The following is a 25581-nucleotide window of genomic DNA, read 5'->3' on the forward strand; positions in this document are numbered from 1 at the left end:
TTGCGTCTTTTTTAATTGTTTGACATTAGAGTGCATAGCCACCGTGATATTTAATGTCAAACGTATTTACTTGTATTAATTCTGAATTTTGTAGATTTTTGTTTAAACGTCGGCCAAAAAGCTTAATACAAATCTTGTGCGTTAACCATTTTACAGTGCTCAATTATTAAAGCACTCCGCTGCGCGTCGTGCTTCAAATTCATTTCGCACTGTAAAATGTAAGTTACCGCACACGAATGTAAATAACTATTTTGCTTCTAACACGAGAAATTCTGAAAGTAAAACATTGTTATTCTAACTTAGTGGAAAGAAAGAAAAAGTTAATTTTTCTCTTGATTTTCGATTTGCAATAATTTTTCTCTGCGTTTTAAATTCCATTACATTTGGCGGTTATTCTGACTCAGTGGAAGAAAAAGTTCATTTTTCTCTTAATTTTGGACTCATAATTTTCTTCTCTCCTTTTTAGGTCTCTTTATTTTTTTGGCAACAATGTCACTTTGAGAAATGAATTTACGCAAGTTAAAAAGCACATAATTTTAATAAATTGCAACTAAAAGAAACAGCTTTAAGATAAAAAAAAACAGTCATTTTTAACAACAACAATCATTAGGTTAATTTTTAATTAATTAATTGTCAAATCAACAGCGTCGTCAAAAAAAATAAGAGACTTAAAAAGGAGAGAAAAATCAAGAGAAAAATAAACTTTTTTTCCCACTGAGTCAGAATAATAAGAATAAGTTTTAATAATTAGATTTGCTTGTTTCAGGTAAAGCAAAAAAAAATTTTTTCTTTGCAGTTTTGCCTCTTGTAAACTCAATCCGGGGACATACTGTAACTTAGGTACAGATAACGTGAATGAATTACAAGTAAAGAATTTAATTTGTTTTGATGACTTACGTGTGCAAAATTAAAAATAATATAATTATTTGTATTACAAAGGAAGAAAAGACACTATTTGCAATATTTTTTTCTATGATCCAGTAAGAAAAACTTCAAAATTAACAATTTATCGTGACACTTCACCGCCGGGCATATTAAAAATTGTGGTCTGTTCACAACACATTCATATCGCCTTTAAATAAACACTCGTTATATTTTTCCTACGACAAATCTCGAGTAGTAGAGGGGTTATTGGTCACTTTTCTTTCTGAAAAACGTAATTTTTTTATGCGTTGTAGGAAAATTTAATTAATTTTTTTATATTTTTATTTTAATATATTTAATATCCACTTGGATATTAAATTGTGTTCAACTTGGAAAGGGGAAAAATTATGAAAATTTATTGAAAATAGATAAACAAAAGTAGGAATGAAGTATAAAGTTTTATTCCTAGCTTTTATGTGTTTTAAATCAGCTTTGTAAAAATGTAAAAACACTCAACTGATAAACTGTGGTTTACATTGAGACTTAAAATATCTTTGACGTGGCAACATTTTGTTGAGTAAAAATAATCACTGAAAATTTACATCATTTTAAAAAACACTTAGTAGTAAAAACGAGTAATCGAAATGAATTTAATAAACAAATGAGATGTAAATTTGAAAGAAACCGGTTAAAGTTACAAGTACATACCTTGATGGTTTTTCCGGTGTAAAATTAGTTCATTTTTATTATGTGAAACAATACATAATAATAATTCGTAGATATAAAATCTAAAATGAAGCCATGAAAAGCAATGGAAGTTTAGTGATTGTAAAAAATTACTGAAAACAATGTGTAAAATGACTGCCATTACAAAATTTGTTATAATTTTTACGTTAAACTGTAAACTTTTCAAATCATCCTGGTATTTTAATAATGTGTGATCAAATGCAAGTAACATGAATAAATGTAATGGAGTGTAGATTTATTTTGATGTTTTACTAAATTACACAACAGCGTTTATTTTATATGGAAATTTTACTAAAATGTATAGCATAAAAATTTCAAATGCAATTAATAAATAACTCCTTTATTTTAAAAGTAAAAAGAGAGTTTTTGGTTTCACGTATCGAAAATTGTTTTTTTAAAGAATTTTGGATTTTGTTTAGATATACAAATAGTTTATACAGGCAGCCATCCATATAATATATTAACCGGTAAACCGTCGGCATGACTCGAAGCAATAATCTTGAAGGCAGTTGGTGAACATTTCTTGAACAGTTAACGATGCGAAAAACCGTATTACGCTAATAATAAGATTTTTCCAGAAAATTGCTCTCGAAATTACAGGATGAACGTTTTCATTCTCTTAAGGCAAACAGCACGACAAATTTACTACTTCTCTGAAATAAAATCCCCAATTTAAATGTCATTAAATGTTATAATATTCTATTTCGGGTTCGACTCCGAGTAATTTGCTTTTAATTGAAGAGGACTATAATCGAATAGTAGCGAATTTGAAGGTTGTTGCATAAATTCATGCGTTCTGCGAATCGGCAAAATCGCTTTTAATAAATTATTTTCCGTCCTTGCCCGGAGTGTGATGGTAATTGGCGAGAATTTTAGCGTTTTTAACCGGTGTATAGATTTCTTACGGAGAGTTAACGGCAACGGGGACAACTTTTTAATAGGCAATTATCGATAAAGTATCTAAAATAAGTCATAATACATTAATAACTTTAAACATTATTAAAGCTAAACTGACAGGCACTTAAAGCTAATATTTATTCAAGAATCGATAAATTTGCATTAAGAGAGTGGACGCTGAAAAACTCGACCGTAAATACATTTCTCGTCCGGATGCAATTAGCATCCTTGTTTTATAAATTCGCGGAGGCCACTTTGTTTTAATGCATTTTAATGTGAGAAGAAAGAGAAAAATTCATAAATAAATACGACAGGGAATGGTCTTATCGACGGATGAATGCTCGAACGAACTAATTGCTTTAAGAGATTATGAAGTGAAGAGAATAATGTCTGCTTAAATGTATGCTAAATTGTCGGACGAAAACAAGCAAGCGTGACGTTGCTCTGTTAAATAATTGTTCGGTTTATGAAACACTAATTTACATTTCATTCCAACTATATTATGCAAAAAATTAATTAGAATTATTAAAATCGCCTTCCTTACTTGTGTGAAAATTTTACTAGTTTAATAGTAACTTATTTTTTTAACGAGCTATACCGGGTGTTTCCAGCTTCTAAAACCTTGCCCACATAGTAGATAAAACTTGCATGATCTAGTAATACAATTTTTTTGCGTAGTGATTTTGAAAGTTGAATTTTCATTACGAAAAGTTAGAAAGTTAAACTTTTTTAAACGATTTCTATAGTTATATTTCTATAGTTATTTCTACTACAGTTCGATTTGATTTATCAAATTTATATCTTATTCGTCTTTGAGGTTCTTGGGATTATAACTATATGCAAAAAAATGTGGTATTCAACTCTTTTTTTTTACTCATTTGCTTGATTAACTCGGGTAGAGCCCTCTTTAATGAACTGCAAATTCGTGAAAAAAAGTATGACTTTCAAAACTAGTTGCACAAATAACTATTTTAATTTTGGTTTTCCTCTTTTGTGCAATGTCATTATTACTAAAAACTATTTCATTTGGTATATTAATGTCAAAGCGACGTAGGTGAAAACTAGTTTAGAGAAATAGTGAAAGACATTTGACAAATGAGGAAAACCAAATTGTAATAATAACAGTGTCCAACACTAAATTCTTGTTTAGATGATTTTGGTGGAGTAGTTTCTTGCGGTGTTGAATGCAATTTTGATACCTGTGCCAATATGTATTTTTATTTAAAAGATTTTGAAAAGATTGCATTTGAACTTCTAAAAATGTTTTTTTTTCCAAATTGTCCGCAAAATAGTTCATAAAGTAGTCCTTTCCTGACTTAATTGATTATTATGTTATTGAAATTGTCCGTAAAGTTTCAAATTTATACACAAGTTACAACGTTGAAAATAAATTTTGCTTTTGCGTTTATGAAAAACTCCAATTTAGAGAAATTAAGCAAACAAATTTTTTATTGACCGCAAAGACCTGTCCTAAATTCCATGTTCCTAACTGTACTATTTGGGAAAAAATACTTTGTAACTTCAAAACAAAAAATATCAATCAAGCATTAATTAACGTCAAGTGACAATTTCAAATTATTGACTTTTCTTTTGTCAAAAATAAGCAATGTTGAGTCTGACAGTCACAGTCAGTGACAATGGTTGACAGTAGTAAAAAATGAGGTTAACTATCCTGATGCTTCACAACTTTGTCATTCAAATAACTTTGACGACCAAAGTAATTTGTCCGCATCTGTACAATGTTGTGGGCAAAAAATATATTTAATTTCCAAATTTTTGAAAAAGATACAAGCAGGTATTATGAAGATAAATTTTGTGTAATTTATTGAAATAAACTCGAAGTTGATGCATGTTCTAAATTTTTCAGCTTCAATTTCAAAATTGTTCAAAATTTTAACTAGTGAAAACTAGTTTAGAGAAATAGTGAAAGACATTTGACAAATGAGGAAAACCAAACTGTAATAATAACACTAAATTCTTTCTTAGATGATTTTGGTGGAGTAGTTTCTTGAGGTGTTGAATGCAAATTTGATACCTGTGCCTCTATGTATTTTTATTGAAGAGATTTTGAAAAGATTGCATTTGAACTTCTAAAAATGTTTTTTTTTCTAAATTGTCCGTAAAATAACGTAATTAGTTTGTAAAGTAGTACTTTCCTGACTTAATTAATTATTACGTAATTGAAATTGTCCGTGAAGTTTCAAATTTATACACAAGTTACAACTTTGAAAATAAATTTTGCTTTTGCGTTTATGAAAAACTCCAATTTGGAGAAATTTAGCAAACAAATTTTCGTATTGACCGCAAAGTCCTGTCCGAAATTCCGTGTTCCCAACTGTACTATTTGGGAAAAAAATTCTTTGGTCATCATTTTTCTGTAACTTTTTTCTTGTCAAAATGAGTCTGACAGTCACAGTCAGTGACAATCGTTACAGTAGTAAACAATGAGGTTAACTATCCTGATGCTTCACAACTTTGTCATTCAAATAACTTTGACGACCAAAGTGATTTGTCCGCATCTGTACAATGTTGTGGGCAAAAAGTATATTTCTTTTTCCAAATCTTTGATGAAAAAGGTTATTTATAAAGAAAAAAAATATTTTGCTAAAGATACAAGCAGGTATTATAACCATAAATTTTGTGTAATTTATTGAAATAAGCTCGAAGTTGATGAATGTTCTAAATTTTTCAGTTTCAATTTCAAAATTGTTAAAAATTTTAACGATGTTTTTTTTTGCTTGTATATTTTTTGTTTATAAATTTCGAAAAACAATTTGTCTTCGTTTTTGTATTTTTTTTCTAATTTTCTTAAACGATTTTTGCTGACGTTTAATGACATTGTTTTCAAATTAAATCGCAAATAGAAATTGCCAACTTCCGTTATTAAAAATCTAGAGTTGCCAACGTTAAGACTATTTGACAAAACAGACTTTTACAAAATTATAAAATGAGCTAATAAAGCTTGTAGAAATATAGGGTGTGTCAGAACTCCCGCCTCAGAGAAAAATTTCAAGTAAGATAAAGTACCACGAACATGGAAAAAAATGTAGTGTGTAAATGCCTGTAGCAAAAAAAAATTGGAAAATTAATTTTCCAACAGAAATAAATGGTCAAAGTGCAAGATTTAAAGTCACATAACTTCAGATAGAATTTTTTAACGTTTTTTCCATGTTCCTGGTGTCTTACCTTATATGGCATTTTTTTCTAGGACGTGAGTTCTGGCGCACCATGGCTTTTAATCCCTTTTTTACAGTTGTTAGTTTCTTAAATAATCTTGAGAGATCATAATAATAAACCTTTTTAAACTTAACATTTGAAAAGACTTTTACACCTTATCATTATTTTTATGACGTTTTTATTTTTAATTTTAGAACTGTGTTTTCGTGTTCAACATATGTAATTACAGTAGTTGCTTCATTAAACATGAATAAAAGTTTTTCAGTTTAATTTAATGCTGAATTTTGAGAAAACACAAGGCAATCAAATAGCACCATTTTCTCAACCCACGCTGTTTAAACCATATAATAGTCGGAATAAAATCTGGTTCAATTTATCAGCTAACACATCGGTCAATTGTAAAAGCCTTCGTAATGATCAAATGGCTACAGTGGCCAGTAGTTGCACGCAAACCCTCCATAATGTAATTGCCCCATTAAGATTCTGGCGTGGGGAAAAAGACGGATTGGACTCCTGTTATGCCACCACTTATTATTGCCGAAATGCTAATCCAACACTATTACTTTTATTCGCTCTCTCTTTCACATGCAACAACATACTAATAAAAAACCCAAACACGCAAACCCCAAAAACGTGAGTTTTATTAAACCGTGAACATAAATTACCCAACAAGAGGGATTTTCATTTTTATTTTATTACAAATTTGTTTTTCTAAAACAAAACGTTATTTTTGTCGTGGAAAGCTCGTAGGCGCGAACAGACTTCGAACCGGTGGTCTTCTTCATAATGCCATGTCCACACCTTCACTTGGGGGCTTATCTAAGCGTCGTCCATGTCTCCACTCAAATCGATTTAAAATTAAACTTGTGTTGAGATAAGGATGAGGACGATTATGTATTCTTCACCTATCTTAATGTTTCTTTATCGAACTGTTTATTTCAATTAAGTATTTTGCGATGTTTTTACGCCCACATTCACCACTCGACTCGATGTTTGTTTTGTCATAAAGTAAATGTTACAGTCGATTGGCATTTAGGTTTTTATTGTGTGTGTGTGGATAACTCACGTGGATGTTTTATGGTCGGGAAGGCGAGATTCGTTGCGGTTTTGGGTTTTTATTTGGTGCCTTTTTAGTGGTATTTTATTCAAAATGAACAAAATGAAAGTCGAACTGGTGGGAAGTGGCCACCAAAAGTTGTTGGGCTTTTTTTATTTTATCATTTTATAAGATATGAATTAATAATTACAGAGTGTACTGCAGGGATGTCTTTGCAATTTTCCTGAGGGGGCCAATAAGCTAATTGATTAGTACGATTAAGTCTTTAAAATTAATATAACAATAATTTTAACACATACACAGTAGAAAATTTTTGTTGTTATTCAGACTGAAATAACACTAAGAATGGTTTGTATAGAGGCCCACACTCTAGAGTGTAATATTTATTAGTGTAAATTATACAGGCTGCGCCAGAACTCGCGCCCCAGAGAAAATTTTCAAGTAAGGTAAGATACCAGGAACATGTTTAAAAAATTCTCTGTCAAAAAATTTTCACATTTATTTTTTGACATTTGACATTTTTTATATCTATTTAATGATACTGATAATCTTGTATATGTTTTTTTACAATTATTTAGTAAAAGGACAAAAATTTGGCCATTAAAAGCCACAAATAACACTGAACAGAGTTACAATTTAGGATACAGCTTCCTTGTTGCCTCTTTTAATAGCCTATAGCAAAATAACTTGGAAAATTATTTTTCCAACAGAAATAAATAGAGTCAAAGTGCAAACTTTAAACCCTCATAACTTCGAAATTTTTATAGATAAAATTTTTTTTTAACATTTTTTCCATGTTGCTCCTATCTTACCTTATATGGCATTTTTCTCACCCTGTAGTATACTTTTAACATCAAAATTAAGTAAGAAACACTATAACTGTGGTAAATTTTATTACAATTATGTCTAAAGCATTAAATTCTAGAGTAGTTATAGTTACTATAAGCATAATGGGGCAAATTTTATGACTAAACCCCCCCCCCCCCTGTAATGACACCTCTGGTTTACTGTTCAACAAGAATTTATTAACATGTTTCAAAAAAGACAAAAGGAAACAACAAATCAGTTTTGTGTACCTAATTATAGATATTTAAAAAATGCATTATCTTACATTTAGTTTGGAATTTAATGATTTTTATTCTATATTTTATTGGAAAATTGTGTGTGTTACGAGTTGTATACCTACTCTCGAATGAGATATATTAATTTGTTTTTTTGATACTTTTAATCTAAATCGTCCGTAAAGTAAATGAAATAGTCTATAAACTTCCTTAAAATTGTCAGTAAACCAGTACTTTTTTTGACTCATATGTCATTAACTGGAATTGTCTGTAAAGTTGACAAAGACTCCGTAAAGTTGATAAGATAGTCCAGATGCATGTTGGTTGTACAATTTTTTAAATGTTTATCCATTTTAATAGTTATTTGTATTACAAGGGAGGAAAGTGTATCTTTTGATCTATTCCTCCTGCAAGTGGAAGTTACTGTCCAAGTATTTATTAAAATATTTATAAGTTTTTGAAAATGTTTTTCAACAGCTTTTGACATTCTTTAAAACATTAGGTCATAATTGACAATTTTTGGATTTAAGGGATTATGTGAGACTTTTTGATTTTATACTTAGTCAAAAAGGTTTTAACAATTTACGAAGTACAATTTGACAATTTTTGAATTTGTGGAAGATTAGCATAAATTACAAACGTTTTAATTTAGATTTTTTATTTTATAAATAAGTTTTAACAATTTCAACAATGTTTAACAATTTTTAAAGTACAATATGACAATTTTTGGAATGTATAAAGTACCTACTATAAGCTTCTAACTATAACTATGTATTTATCAAAAGTGTCAAAAATATTGCATAGATTTTGTCAATTGGACAATTTTGGATTTGACATTTTGACTTTTTTGTCATGTTGATGTTTTTTAAAAATTATCTGACAATTTTTGTCGAGGGCATTAACCACCCAGGTACGAAAAGGCACTTTTTTCTGGTGTAATACATATAATTTTTCCTACGATGCAGCAAAAGAAACTTCAAAAATAACAATTTTTCTTCGCCATTAAATCTAGTAGGATTTATGTTCTTCTGTTTCTAAGGGGGCGGTAAAATTTTTACCTTTCTGGGAGGTAATTTTGACAGATGAGGGAGAAAAAGTTTTACCTCCCTTGGAGGTATTTGGCTACTTCACTTTCTAGAATTAGGGTCGTAGGAAAACATATTAACACACATTGTTATACAGTGCGATCAAAAAGTCTTTCTATCAAGTAGGCGTCCTAGTTGAGGACGTATGTTGCACGGCAGTTCGTATGTTATTTAGATTGTGAAAAAATTATTTTATAAAAATTAAACATTGAGTTAATTAAATTGAATTATTTCATGAAACGTCTCAAAACATCCTAAAATGAGATTTCGTTGGTGTTTATTCATAAAAATCGTTCACCTGTCATAATTTACATAAAAATTATTTTGACATTTCTCATTTGTCATTGTGACATTTTATCTTCCACAGACATACGTTTTAAATTTCTACGCTTGCTTGATAGACAGACTTTTTGATCGCACTGTAGTTTTGATAAATTAAACTTTTGGTGTTATAGTCTTTGTATTTTGGATTAAGTAGTAAATAATTCTGATGACTTTGTAACTTAGAATATTATAAATAAAGTAAAATAGAGAATACAGTTATCAGTTAATTCTTACTATAATATTTGAAACTGTTAATTAATTATTATAATTGATATTTTGACAAGTTTTTGTTATTTCTTTCATTTCACATTGCTATAGTGCGTTTTGTGCATAGGTTTTTAATTTTTCTCTTTCCAAAAACTGTCATAACATCTTTTTAGTAAAATTATTACAAATGATCACGTTTTGATTTAGACTCACGGTACTTTAGTCACCAAAAAAATTGATAAAATAAATAAACAAATTATTTTGTCGGTGTTTGAAATGTTAAGAGTAAGAGGAAATCTGTTTCTTTGTTAAAAATATTTCTTAAATTTGTGTTAATTGGTTTTTGGTTGAAATTTCTAAATCTTCTTAATATACAGCGGTTACCCCACCCTTGTACCACTTTGGACATGTTGAAGCCGTTAACCTTTCCTCCTCCACTCCCCTGTTTTCCGTCTCATAAAGAAAAAAATCTGTAGGAATGAAAAATACATCTCGGGGTGAAATGTTTCATGCGGCGGAAACGTGAGTCGCATTGAATTTCGCAAAGTGGCTAAGTTTGTTGGGTTTGGGCGACCTTATGCCCGGGTTCTCCCAAGGGACCCCTAAACATTCTCCCGTTTCGACGTTTCGCTCCTTTTAACCATCCATTTCGTCAAATTACTAAAGTCGGGATTGGCAGCAAAGGCGTCCTGACGCTTTTTCCTGATTGGTCGCAGCTTCCGGTGTCTGCTGAACCCCACCCGGGCGGCGTCGGCGTCGCGACGCCTGAAACAATGGCCGAGATCAATTTCAGGACACATATGATGACTCGCTTTCGATCGATAGCTCGCTTAGGGTTTTTTTTTTCTAAAATTTCGCTGTTTTACATTTCAGGTCAGACGGGAGAAGATTCAATAAACTCGTCAAAGAGCTCGAACGGTGCAATAAATAAAAAACAAAGAAAAGCACGGACGGCGTTTACCGACTTGCAACTACAAACGTTAGAGAAAAGCTTTGAACGGCAGAAATACCTAAGCGTTCAAGACAGGATGGAGTTAGCAGCGAAATTGAGTCTTACGGATACGCAAGTGAAGACGTGGTATCAAAACAGGAGGTAAGTTTTCACTGCAAATAACGATTTATTATTTAAATTACATACGAGTAATGAAAAGCTGGCTGTTGGGATAAATAATGTAATCATTCTACGAGATGTCATAGATTAATGGAATTTATGCTGATTCTTTATGTAGTCATGCAAGAAATCTCTTGTTTATGCAGGAATTGCTTCGTATACTGTGCCTGAATTAGAGCGATTTTAATTGCAAATTAACATTAATTAATTGACTGGACGAGCCGATACCAATCAAAATATGACACATTCATTGGCAGCGATTTTGTGCTTGTCAATTCGAGCATCGTTTATTATTAAACACTACAAACTACAAGCTCTATATAGGGTGAATCAAGCCAAATCGCCGGTATTTCAAAATCTAAAATACTTGATTATTTGGAGCAGGGGCGGACTGGCCAGGGGTGCCGGGGTGCCACAGCACCCCGGGCCCTCGAGTCTTACGGGCCCCCAATTATGGTACACTTATTATGTCAAGAGCTCATTGAAATAATATCAATAATTTTAAATTTGCAAATAAACTTTCCACAATGCACTAAAAGGTTATAATTTGATATTGCATAGAGCTAACGCGTTTTTCACAGAAGCTAAAAGTGTTTAGTTTAAAGGAATTAAAAAATTGCCATCACAACAAATAAAACTATAATTTCTATAATTTCAATGATTTTAGCTCAATTTTGTTTATAAGGTCTTACACGCATGTAAGAAAAATTCCGCGTGGATTTATACAAGTGATTCAAGAATTTGTGTCATAATTTTAATCACGAATACTCCTCTACAAATGAACATAGATAGCATAGTACTTATTAATCCAACTCATCCAGCAATAGAAAAATTACAGCTTTTCTAATCATCAAGAAATAAACAAATGTTCCTTTAGATTTAATGAAATTTACATTAAATATGACAGCATTGACAGCGATGTCATTCGTAGTGGATTGTTTCCAAGGTACGCTCAAAATTTATAAATTCTAATTTTGCAGCGCGGTGTAGAATTAAGTTTAAACTCAAACAACTCTAGAACGGTACATTTTGGCGATATGAAACTACCTTTTTTATAAAAAAATGGTTGGGCTGCATCAAAAACAGAAATTAATAAGCCGAAAAAAAGTTATGATTCCAAAACTGGGAGGACCCATTGCTACCGGAAATGGATAGCTTCTACAAGGCTTCCGTTTACACCAAATCAAAGAGTGTCTTTTTGTCCTTTAACATGCAAAATTTAATAATAATCGGATAAACGGAAACAAAAATATTTCCAGAAAATAATTTTTTCATAAAGATTTTTGGAAAGTTGTAATTTTTTTGAGGTGGGTCAATAAATACTGAACTATCTATTCTCAATTGTAGAAGGGTATTCGTAATTAAAATTATGCCACACATTTTGTAATCAACCGATATAAAATATCATTTTTACTTAATTTAATTTAATTTTAATTTTTTTTTTAATTATTAGTGGGCAAGAATAATGGAAAAATCTAGTATAAATTTGGTGCACAGAAACGAAAAGAAAAACAAAAATTAAAATTACAAGCAGCCTCTGAAGACGTTCATCTAAAAACTTTATTTTCGTTTATTAAACCATCATGATTTCAACTGACGTCACAATCTCAATAGAGAAAACAAACTCCTTCAAAAAAATTTACTACATTAAGTGACTTATCACTTAAACTTAAACTACTTATACTTTTTATACATATTTTTATTGTATTGTATATTGGGCCCTCATTTCAAGTTAGCACTCCATATAAAAATTTGCCAGTCCGCCCCTGATTTAGAGTGATGTAGAAAAATTAATTATTACACTGAATTAAAAAAACATGATGGAAAACTAAAGATTACAGATAAGTTTTTTGTTTAATATTTGTTTAATTAATAAATCAAAATGTTTAAAACACAAGTGTCTAAGCATTTACCTATACAAAAAATCTAAACAAAAAACTTTATTGATGATGTAAACAAACTAAATTACTAAAGGAAACAGAAAAAAACATAAATAAGAGAGTAAAAAAGTGAGTTGAGAAGTGTGATCACTTGATCAGTGAAGAAGAAAAATAACCGATAAAATTATGTAAATGATATCTAGAACAGAGAAAAAACCAATAATAATTCAAATATACAAATTAAAAAAAAAATACATTTTTGTAACAAAATTACAATAAATTAAATATTAATTAAATAAATGGCAATAAATTTAAAAAAGTAAAACAATTGTGTTAAAAAAAGAAAAAAGTGTAATAGATCAAAAACAAAGAAGAAAGAAACACAAACAATAAAAAATGCAAAATACGTGTGGAAAAGAGAAAAACAAATAATAATCCAACAAAAAAATACAAATTATAAAAACAATACTTTTATTATAATAATGGGTGTTTTTTTTTAATCTGGCGTTTTAGTTAGTGGTGACTATGAGATTGTTATGAACGGACCATAATTTTTAATACGCTCAACGAGGTGTCAAATGTCAGATGGTTTGTTCACAATTAAGCTTTCAGGGCTAGTTTTCACACCAAATTTAATCATCTAAATGCTATGCTAAAATATTAAAATTACTCTAAATTAATAAAGAAGAAAGTTAGCAAAAATGGACTAAAAGAGAAAAAATATGAGGAAGAGTAAAAGAGAAGATTGAACAGTGAGAAAGAAAAACAAACAATAAAAAATGCAAAAATATGTCGAACTGGGAAAATATAAATAATAATTTAACAAAATTAACAAAAAAATAGTTGCGAAGCTCGTTTTCAATAAAAAATGCAAAGTAAATTAATAGACAAAACTCACATAAGAAGAAAAATGTGAGAATAGCTAATGCTGTTTCTTTTTATTCAAATATACCGTTTTGTTCTTTTTTCAAACTTTAAAACTCAGTATAATACCTACTTTGTCATTTTTACGATCACTTAGAAAAACACTAAAGAACATACAAACAATAAAAGATCAAAAAAATATGTAACACAAAGAAAAAACAAATTCTAATGCAATACAACTAGGAAAAAAGTAGATTGCTATAAATTTATATTGATTAATCAAATTTCTACACAACTTTCAACTAAAATTTATCAAAAATGTAATTTTAGTAAATACCAAAATTTGTTTATTATTTTTAAGTCTTTTTGTATTGATCTTTTATTACTATCTTTTAGAATTTAAAAGTATTTTGTCATTTTTGCATGATTATCTTGATTTGCATTTAATGCTCTCGGCATTTAAGTGCGGCATTGCAGAAAAAAATATTTGAATGCGGCAGATGACAATTTGACAACTAAATTGACAAGGGCAAAACCTAATTCATTTTAAAGAAAATTCAATTTTCCGTTTTTATTGCAATCAACTGAACTTCTCGTTTAATTTAAAAAAAATAATTAATACCTGCTATAGAATTATAGAAAACTTTGTGATTTTTGTAATAAAATTACGTTATTTAAGTATCCAGACAAAACTGTTTAGTTTCCTGTATCATTTGTATGGGGATTAAAATGAGGTGCAAAACTATATTACAAGGTTGGTGAGAATTTATTGACAAATGATTGTTATTCTCTCACTTAGTTTTTCAAATAAATACTAAATTTTTATGTAGTTACAATAGAACCTCAGGTATCAGGGTACCGGTTCTCTTGATAATTCGTCTGGTTCTGCGTTTACTGCAACTGCAACCAATTATTTCGAATTGTTTTTTTTTTTTTGACTTATGATGAACATAAAAAGGAGATTTATAACAGTCTCAAAAATTAAAAAATTGAACTCATCAAAATACATTTTCAAAAAGGTATCAAAATTCGAGATATGTATACAGTATGATGAAAAAAAGGCGCCCGTGTTACCGCACACGTTATAAGTGATCTTTTATTAAAGACGAATTCGAAGACCAAAATTGGATTTGTGCTCTTATCAGTAAGATATAGACTTTCCTTTTTAGAAAAGAGAAATCTAAATAATTAACAGTTTTAAAATAATTTCATTGTTAAAGTCTAGATTTTGATACAGTTGACGGTGTTCTTAAAAAAATGTGTAAAAAGTCTATTGAAATAAACTTTATTGAAGATGTTAGGATACCATTTCTTGGCTCCAAAGAAAATTTATCAATGTTGCAACATTGCAAATATCCTAGGATACAGAAAATGTCCAAGTAATATTCAATTATTGCAAACGGTAACAAAAAAATCAATTTTCAATGTTGTTTGTTCTGTGAAATTTGAAAAATTAAAGTCAAAAAGTCAAAGATTAAAAAAATTAATTGAAATCAGATACCTTTTGGTCGTATCGTATTGGAATAATAAAATTATGTAAACTTAACAGTTTTTTATTTTATGTGGGTGACAATATCTTTCCTAGATATGAAAAATACCTGAGTGAAATAGTTTTTTAGTAAAAGAAAATTGTGCAATATTGCCGCTTTGTGCTGTTAGACAAACTGTTTAAATTTTAAAAAGAATCTATTTAGACTATTTTTGGAATGTGGGCACAATGTTTCAATAAAAAAGGACGCGCCTATTTCAATCGTGGGCGCCTTTTTTTCATCACCCTGTATATCTTGAGCCTTGTGCCGGATAATGAGGTTGCACTGTAAATTACTAAATCACTTCTAAAAGCACCATTGTTTTCTATCCTTTTCGAACCAGCCAACCAGATTAGTAAAACTCGCCGCATTGCAGCAGGAAATATCCAAAGATACTCGTATAACCACCAAACGGCGGCCAATTTACGAAGCGTCATGCTACATGAAACCGCACACAATTTTCTCGATATTTATGCCGCCTCCCAAATCTATTATTTGCAAAACATTATGGCCGTTGTTGGAGTAATTATTGTTTGAATTAAAGGTGTAGCTCTCGAGGGGTGGACTTGGATGTGAGTTACGACGCCTTCATGCAAATCGGCTGCTTTAATTAGCCCAAGAAGTCACATGTTTTCAAAAATAAAACATACTTTACTTTTCAGCAATTAATATCCATCATCAGCTTAAAATTTTGAAAAAATTACATTTTTGGAACCAAATTAAGTACAGGACTAGAATTAACTGTTGTAACTTTGCCCAAAATTGTTATCAATTTAATCAAGTTAAACTGAAAATGGCAGTAAAGCTGGACTTTAATGGATGAAAAAGACAGAATGGAGGAAACGCGAATTTTCAAAAGATAATTTTGTTACATTTTTGGAGTGTCATTTGTGTGTCGCTAATGAATATTTATATAAATAACGAATCAGTGGTGCGTGTAGTATATCCATTAACCGTAATTTATAAATCTGCCTAATTAGTGTCTACCAACAAATTAATAAAACACATCAATTTCGTAATTTGCTCGTTAAAACAGTTCGCCCTTGGTTGAATAATAGTTCCAGTTAGTGGATCTCTATTAAATCGTTGTATTTTTTTATGGAAAAACGGAAGTGCTTTGGATAATTATTATAAAACTAAAATCTCATATCCGGTCGAGATTTCGCCATTAACGTAACAATTTGTGGCAGTTTTGCTTAGAGACAATGCGTTTGCTGTAATGCCAGTATTATACTTTATACAATGACATATTACTCTCCATTATTCATTTTGTGTAATGTAGAATTAGTCACAGTTAGGTAAATATCTTAATTAATTATAAGATGGTTTATGACCTACGGACACGAGGCGATTGCAGAATTTGAAAAATTCCCCTGAGATAAGCTTTCATTAGCCGTAATTCCTAAAAGAAATTAATTGAGATTTCTATTGATTCTGCTACAATTTTCTCTATGTAAAAATCACATCGGTTGTTAGAAGCGTTTTAATAGCCGGTAATTACAGTTCCGAGAGTTCTGAGAACACAACTAAACTACAAAATAATTTCCGATTTCATTACTTTTCCAACATTTACTTGTATGAATGAAAAACTTGTACATTTATCCTGTAAGTAAAGCACTACAGTAATTAATTTTATTTACATTTCAAACTTGAATTTTATAAATACAAAACATGTTTTATAACAAGCTTTGCAAATTTGCATTTTGCATATGAATATCGAACCTTAAAAAATAAAAACAAAAATCCTCACTACTCTGCTTACCTCCTATTTTTTATTTCAAATTTGAATAAAAATTTGGCGAAAACTCTGCTGTTGTTCTTACTTTATCTTCTTTCATCCTTTGTTTTCTTTTCATACATTTTTTTTATTCAATTTTTGTACTTTTTGTACAAAATAATACTTTTGGTTGTTTTGTGGCAAGATATTATTGAACTGATTTGTTGTTAATTGTTGGTTTTTTCTACTTTTTGGTTTTTATTTATGTATTTTGCTTTCACTGTCTCTTATTTTTGTTTTTTTCACACTTGGTCTTTTTGCTTTTTTATTTATTTCTTGTTTTTCTTTTTTTTTGTTTTTTCTGTTTCTCATTTTGTTTCTGGTAGACGATACTAAACTGGTTTGCTGTTGATATTTTAAAATATATTGTCAAATAACTTGTTTGAAAACCACTACTTCCTAACCTTTTTTATATGTTCTTTTTTATACATGGTGTTCGCGATTTAAGAGCAAATATTCTAATCACTAAAATAATTTGTTATGGGAAGTCAATTTGAAGACAACAAATTCCGTATCCAATTTTTTTTGCATTTTTCTTATCATTATTTTTACGAGTTCAGTGTTCTGTTCTTGTTAGGTGGAAGTAAAAATATCAATAAAAATAATTTCTATTCAATATTAACCGTGAAAGCTTTTATGCTCAAAAAAGGGATAATTTTGTGCACAAAAAATTATCCTGTGTTCAAATGTGTTAATGTAAATATTGTATTAAAACATAGGTGGAGACAGGTTTCCAGTCTCAACTTATTTTTAATTTTAATTCTGGCATAAGTTAGAAATAGAAAAATTGTTTATTTTCATGAGTTTTATTACCGGTTAGAATATTTGCTCGTAATCCGCAAATACATTGTTTTTTTGCCCTTTTTTTTAGTAGGAAACAAATTTTTAATGGTTTAAATGTTGTTTGCTAAATTTTAGATGGTCTAATTAACAGTGGCTTAAAAATTCTAATGAGTTTGTCATGTGAACAACCACGCAAAGTGGTGAAAAATCGCGTTTAATTTTTCATGGCGCGATTTGGCCGATAAAAAATTACTTAAGGCAACTTCTCCTAATGACTGAATGTCGCCAACGTTGTAGAAAAAGCGAATACGAAATGGCGTGTTTTAAGGCCATATCGGCGTTGTGGCGCAGCGTGGCGCAATTGAAAGCAGCCGTCGGAAGTGTTTAAGACCAACCTTATCTCTGATAAATAATGTATGTTAAACTACCCTTAAGTGCTGGCAAATTGTTCCTAGAACCTCTGTTCGTCGACACCATGCGAGCTTTAATTTATTCACGAAACGAAAAACACGCGCTACTGCTTTATTTTACTTTATGTAAATTGATTATTGTTTCAAGAAATTATAAACCAGTGTAAAGATAAAAGCACAAGATGTTTCAATGGTGTGAATTCTGCCTGCTTTTACCGTTATAATTTTGCTTTAAACGTAAGAGTATTATGATTTATATAATGGCTAAGTATGTGAATTATTTTGTATGAAGATGGATTAGATAGGAGCAGCAGTTAAGCACTTTAATTGAGCTGCTTTTGTATAATGAAGAATAGAGAATGAAAATAGAACGATAAATGCTGAAATTAAAGTTCTAAATAAAAAACGAATTACAAAGATAGGATCTGCTGGCACAATTTTCTCAAAAATTGCAGGAAGTGACACTAATTGCATGCCATTTTGAGACCCCAATCAAAGTTACTTGTAAAAGTAAAATATTAAACTTAACTAATCGAAAGTGATGAATCAAAAAATACCAAATAACTATTTAATAGTCACTTTTAGTAAATTTCTTTGTTTTAATCCTCTTATTAGTAATAAACACATTTTTATTTTTAACGTAATTTTTGAATTTTTTTGTAAGAAGATTTTTTTACTTTGTTTCTTACTTCAGTCATTTCTTTAGCAGCAAATAATTTTTTTGCATATAGTATTATACTTATTTTATGCTTTGGAAAATGTTGTATTTATTATTAAAGTTACTAAACATTATAGTAATAAAAGCCACTTATTTTGCTTATACAGTGTGTTATCCCAGAGGAAAATCCAAGTAAGTTACTAGAAATATGGAAAAAATGTTTTATAAATGTTCAAAAAATTTCGACATTTATTTTTTGACTTTTTACATTTTTTTATGTAATTATTTAATACAGAAATTTTGTCAATAAAGGCCATAAAATAACGTTAAACATATAATTACAATTTAAGATACAGCTTTTTTGTTTTCTCTTCTAATAGCTTGCAACAGAAAAATATGGAAAATTATTTTTCCAACAGAAATAAATAGTCAAAGTGCAAAATTTAAACTCCCATAATTTCGAAATTTTTATGAAAAGAAGTTCTTGATATCTTATCTTCTGACATTTTTCTCTAGGGCGCAACTTTTGAAACGTCCTGTATAATTGCTAGTCCTGTAAGCCCCTTTTATTTTAATTTTTTATTTAGTATAATAATTGTTTTTATTTTGTATGTTTTCATGTGTAATTTTTCGTATAACATAACTGAATTTGAGAAGAAAAATAAAGCAGAAAAAAAAATCTTTCTACACAAAAATAACTGTACTTTTGTCCCATTTTACTTTTGTGGTTTAGCACAATTTTTATTTACAAATTAAAAGCTAAATAAAAAATTTAATTTAGGATTATTTTCGGAGTCTTTTCGGAGACACAAATATGTTACACTAAATGTTGTTTTTATTTATTAATATTTTTTTGATTTTTAATCTCATTTTGAAGAAATTGAAATAATTTGAAAATCAGGTCTTTCCAATTTGGGAATTCCAAATAAAACAACTAGTTTTTGAGCCTTAACATAAAAGTTATTTTAGAGACCCTTAAAAATGTATATAGCTTGTAATTAAAATAATTATAATTCTGTTTACAAAACATTTAATTGCAGTAAATTTTTTTTAACTAAATGACATTTTAATTCTAACCGCTAATTACGAGTAGTTTATTTAAAAAAAGATATATTTTATTTTTTGTAAACCTGTTCTTAAACTTTGGATTTATAATATAATTATTGTATATTAATATACAGGATGAATCAAAAGATATAAGGTTTTTGGTCGTTGAGATTATATTCTTGACTTTAGTTAATGGAAACGGCAGATCTTGCAACATTAAACAGATAACTATTGAAAAAAAACACCAATTTGTGTCTTCTAGTGTACAAGAAATCAGCTCTTTGTTTTATTAAAAGAAACACTTGGTAAAAACATTTAGAAAAACTGTAAAAACCCATACAAAATTTTATTTAAAATCATCATTCCAAAGTGTAAAGTGAAAATATTTCCCATCCTGTGGCACTGAATAATAAATTAAGCTTCTCACCTCGGTCCCAAAGCGCTAATAACTCGGTGTTAACAGCAATGATAAACAGCCCCAACATCTCGCCCTCTCCATTCATTATTAAAACCCTGCTTGTCCTTTCCCCAAAACACGTATAATTACACCCTTGGATTTAAAAGTCTAATACCCGTAAAACTCCGTTGCTTATCAAAACCCAATAATTACAAAGACGCTGATTTCGGTCAAGGCGCATTAATAACTTGACGCCCTTAATGCGACCCGACTACAGTACAAATTTCAGTAAACGAACCACCAGATACGATCGTTTCGTGCTTCAACTTCTTGCTCTGCATAAATGCATGATTTATTCGTCGAAAATTCGGCCTTATTTACCACGAGATAAGGCTGGATTTTCAGGCGCTAATCGGCGATCAGTAATCGTATGCCACGCAACTTGAAGCAATTACACCTAATTTCCACATTAAACATGGTGGATGAGGCGGGCCGCACGGAGCCGCATTCGGACCGCTTCTATTTCACTATTAATACATCCAAACACGCTTTTCAAGTAAAAAGTACTAAAGAAACGAAGTAAAAGTAGTAAAAAGATAGAAAATAACAAAAAAAACTAACTAAATGATAAAGAAGCTACAGAACAGAATTTGAGAAAAAAAGCCAAAAATTAAACAAAAAACCGTAATTTAGAAGCAAAAAATAAGGAGCAGAATTAAGAAATTAAAGTCTTCCAACTTTGATAGAGAAAAATTAATAAGAAATTATAAAATAAAAAATCGAAAAGGGCCATGTATTTCCAAAAAAACAATAAATCAGTTCAATAATATTGTTCTACAAAAATAACAAAAAAACTAAAAGAACTGAAAGAAAGCATAAATGTTATAGAAAGTTTAAGATTTAATTAAAACGAAAACCAAAGAGTGGATTTAACAAGTTGATTAAAAAACTAGTAAATGTTTTAATAAAGTATTCTCAAAATACTACATTGGCCAAAATTAACCGGATAACTAAAATTTTGCGATTTTTCACATTGCAATATTTTTGTTATTCTTTGTCGGATTTCGACGAATTTGTGTTTGGCTTAAAAAACGAACTTTGCAGAACATTGTAATTTAATTCAATAACATTTCTAGTTTTGTTTTGTAAATGTTATTTCTAAAAGACGAGACACTGTTTTTTTTTATTTTTTTTATACTGAACTGTAGTGTGCAACAGAAACAAAATAAAGTTTTTACTTATTTCAGATTATTGCCCCTTCTTTCAAAATTTTAGCTTTTGGTACCCCAAAGCATTGAAAAAGACATTGCTTTTCTAAATATTCGTTCAAAATGTAGTTAAACCGAAAATTATTGCTTATGTCCACAAAATGGCACAATTACGTCTTTGAACAGAAAAAATCTGAAAAACTTGGAACTTCAAAGGATTACAAGTAAAACGGTTAATTATTGGAAGTTTCCATGTGCCTATTTTGACGTTTTGGCACATTTGGTCAAAAATGAATATTCATTGAAATTGGAAATGTAATGCTTTTTTTTGAAGGTTTATTCCTCTCATGTCTCAAGAATTAAAGTTATGACAAATGTGGTACATAATTCAGAAAAGAATGGGCAATAATAATTTGTTTCTGTCGAACATCACAGCTCTGTATAAAAATAAGAAAAAAAACAGTGCCTTCCTCTTTTGAGTTTCACATTTAGACAAAACAAGAAATACCTATTATTGAATTAAATTACAATGATCTACAAAGTTTTTTCTTTAAGCCAAACAAAAATTCGTGGAAATTCAACAAAGCATAACAAAAATATTGCAATGTGAAAAATTTCGAAATTTTATTTGTCCGGTTAATTTAAGCGGTCAATGTACTTCCAAAAAACAACAAATCAGTTTAATAATTGAGGCTCGGATTATATGCAAAATGCATGTTTGTTATTAAGAGGTATATCAACAAAATTGTAAGTTTTCTATGCATAATGTTTTTTAATTAAAATAAGCCAAATAAAAATTGCATATTTTGCATATTTTGGGAACTTGGTGCATATTTTAGGAAATATTGCATATTTGTGCATATTTTTTTCAAATCACGAATTTCCGATTAAAAATTTCAGTTCAAGTTAAAAATTGGACAGTTTATGAAAAATGATCCGATTACAAAATATTTTAAAGAGAAAACAACCGGTAATTCGTAAGCCAAACTCAAAAAATTAGTACCCTGCTGAGTGTTTCCTTTTTAAATTGTATTGAACCAAGCGGTTTTTTTTAAATCAAAAAATAATAATTAATACAAATTAAAGTAATATAAAAAATGATCTTATTTTAAGGACAAAATTTTGTTTTGTTTTTGAGTTATTCAATTTTTGTTATCTAAATTGCGATATATGTAAAAAAATAATTTAATACAAAGTAGATAGTCGTAATCCCTTAGATCATAATCTTCATAAAAAAAATGTTTTTTTTTGGTGGGTTGCCATTTAAAAAAAAAATATTTTTGTAAAACTCAAAAACAAAATAACAAAAATTTCGAAAAATTTCATTTTTGATAAAACATCACATTTTTATGGAACTTTATAATTCATCAATTAGTTTTTTTTTAAATAAATACGTTTGACTTTCTATTGTTCAAAATTTTGCATATCGATGCATATTTGGCATATATCGGAGCATATTTCTTAATATTTTGTGCATAATTTTGTGAAAATACGTGCATATATATGCGCATATTTTACGATTTTTTCGTGCATATAATCCGAGCCTTATTAATAATATTGTTCTTCAAAAAAACTAAAAAAATTGCTAAAGGAACTTGAAGAAGCATAAATAGGATTATTAAAAACGAGAACCAAAAACAGAAAATCTAAAAGTTTCAATAAAGTATTCTCAAAATAATATAATGATGGATGCGGTGGGCCGCAGGGAGCTGCATTCGGCCGGCTTCTATTTCGCTATTATGATAAATTCAAACACGTTTAAGTAATTAAAATTCCGAGTCGAATAAATCGTCGAGGTAAAAACTTGTTGAAGTATTGTGTTCGTTTTTATGGTAGATTTCTCATAATAAATCTTAAACGAGTTGACAAATGACTATTGGTGGTGATACCTGTAACGTTTACGAATGTAGTGGAGTGGAATAAATACGGGGCGACCCCATGGACTACCAACAATACGCTAATATGGCATAATGGGAGTCATTTCATATGGTATTACCACATGCACATGCATTATAATCACATTAGAGTGGTGGTCGGGTTTTTTATTTTTATTATTCAGTTGATCTTAATGTCGCGCTACGGAATGCCAAAAACATGGGTTCAATGGTTCTGGATCGTTTACTATCGCAATTTACTTTAGAACGGATGGAAATTTTTCTATACATTAACGGATGGGCAATCTAATGGCTGTAAAAACGAGGAATTTGATAATGGGAGAATAATTGAGAAAAAAGTCAGATTGTGGCAGGTGTTGGGATTTTATACACTTCACAGATTAAGTTCTTTTACTCCTTGATTGCGACTTATTAATTTAGGAAAAAATATTATTTTGATATAAAGAAAGATAAAATAACGGGAACAAAGCACCATAAAACAGAAAATAAATTAGAAACACATAATGATAAAAAAAAAATAGAAAGTAATCAAGCTAAAATAGTAATTATTAAGTATCGAAATATTGTAAAACAGAAAAAACACTATAATTTTGTCTCGAATTGTTTAGAAAAAAGTGAAAAGAAACTTGACAGAAAAGGGCAAAAATAAAACAACAACTAAGGAATACAGTAATTAAATTATATTTCAGACTTTGAAGGGGCAGGTAAAATTAGAAACAATAAGCAAAAAAAGTAAAAGACGAGCAATAAAGTAAAAAAAAACAAAGAGAGGGAAAGAAAATAGCAAAAAATGACCAATGTATCTAAACAAAAGGAAGAAAACAAGCACAAGCTGTCTTAACAAGGTTTTCAAAAATGATTTTCTAAAAATAATTATTATACAGTATGATGAAAAAAAGGCGCCCGTGTTAACCCACACGTTATAAGTGATCTTTTATTAAAGACGAATTTGAAGACCAAAATTGGATTTGTGCTCTTATCAGTAAGATATAGACTTTCCTTTTTAGAAAAGAGAAATCTATATAATTAACAGTTTTTTTTTTTAAATAATTTCATTGTTAAAGTCTAGATTTTGATACAGTTGACGGGGTTCTTAAAAAAAAATATGTAAAAAGTCTATTGAAATAAACTTTATTGAAGATGTTAGGATACCATTTCTTGGCTCCAAAGAAAATTTATCAATGTTGCAACATTGCAAATATCCTAGGATACAGAAAATGTCCGAGTAATATTCAATTATTGGAAACGGTAGCAACAAAAAAATCTATTTTCAATGTTGTTTGTTCTGTGAAATTTGAAAAATTAAAGTCAAAAAGTCAAAGAATAAAAAAATTAATTGAAATCATTAGATACCTTTCGGTTGTGTCGTATTGGAATAATAAAATTATGTAAACTTAACAGTTTTTTATTTTATGCGGGTGACAATATCTTTCCTAGATATGAAAAATACCTGAGTGAAATAGTTTTTTAGTAAAAGAAAATTGTGCAATATTGCCGCTTTGTGCTGTTAAACAAACTGTTTAAATTAAAAGAAAAATCTATTTAGACCATTTTTGGAATGATGGTCACAATGTTTCAATAAAAAAGGACGCGCCTGTTTCAATCGTGGGCGCCTTTTTTTCATCACCCTGTATAAAAAAAATTAGAGCTTAAAACAGTAATGCAAGTGAAAATAGTATCTAAACATGAGACAAGAGTAGCAGAATCAGAAAACGTAATAAGAATGAACAAAATACGAAGAAAAGAAAAATAAAATGGCAAAATAATAGAATGATAGAAAATGAATGAGCAAGAAAGTTAAAAAAAATAATACGAATTGGAAACAGAAAAATGGAAAATAATGTTTGAGGAAAAATAACAACAAATGTGTGGAAACAGTCTTTTTATTCAAAGATTGTATTACCAACGATTACTAGAAAAGTTCTGTTATAATAACTGTTCTACTAAAAACTGAGAGCTTAATAGTCATTCCGTGTTGGTCGATTTTTATTGCGCAAATGGGAGCATCTCCTGTAAGAAATGATCGTTGCTACTTTTACCACACATTTACTTTACTTTTTTGATGTTATTATATAATCTAGAACCATCACTTGAGACTAAATTCCCCTTTTAGACTTTTTGCCATCTCACATTTTGAAAGCTGAAAATGTCAACCACTTTGGCAGCCTTCTTAGTGGCGGCAATTATTTTCTTGTTATTCATTTTGCGTCAATTACGTCCAATTATCGCGTCTTCCATCGGCAAGTCGATATCAAATTAAATCGTAATTTTGTTGGTAGCTGTAATCGTCACCTATCAACTATCAGAAATGTATGAATGAGTCGAGTCTGTCGATTTGATCGATAATGAGTAATCTTAGCGGCATTTGACTAATATATAATATTATTAACAGACACGGGCGGCTCTCTGGAGTCTCACTCTTCTCTTGGTAATTGTTTGTCGGCGCCTGAACGCCACGTCAGCACTTTTAACCGACAATTAGGTGACTAAATGATTTCAAACAATCGTTGGAAGAGGTCGAAATTTTTAACGGTTCCGCTGTTCGATAGTTTAAACAATTTATATTATGAAAATTTACAAGTAGTAGCTCATGACAAAATCAT

At 29.5% G+C, this 25581-nt stretch overlaps 1 protein-coding gene across 1 annotated transcript in view; it reads left to right on the forward strand.

Annotated features, from left to right (window-relative positions):
* Positions 1-25581, forward strand: part of LOC123009582 (homeobox protein B-H1-like) — a 50456-nt gene that overhangs the window by 12632 nt on the left and 12243 nt on the right. The window contains exon 2 of the mRNA XM_044405988.1: positions 10293-10512. Within this exon, the coding sequence (XP_044261923.1) occupies positions 10293-10512 (220 nt within the window). The remainder of the gene's footprint in view (positions 1-10292; positions 10513-25581) is intronic.

Source organism: Tribolium madens, unplaced genomic scaffold, assembly GCF_015345945.1.
Source record: "Tribolium madens isolate multiple individuals breed KSU strain unplaced genomic scaffold, Tmad_KSU_1.1 Scaffold_7;HRSCAF=85;Tcas5.2_LG10, whole genome shotgun sequence".
Classification (NCBI taxonomy): Eukaryota; Metazoa; Arthropoda; class Insecta; order Coleoptera; family Tenebrionidae; genus Tribolium; species Tribolium madens.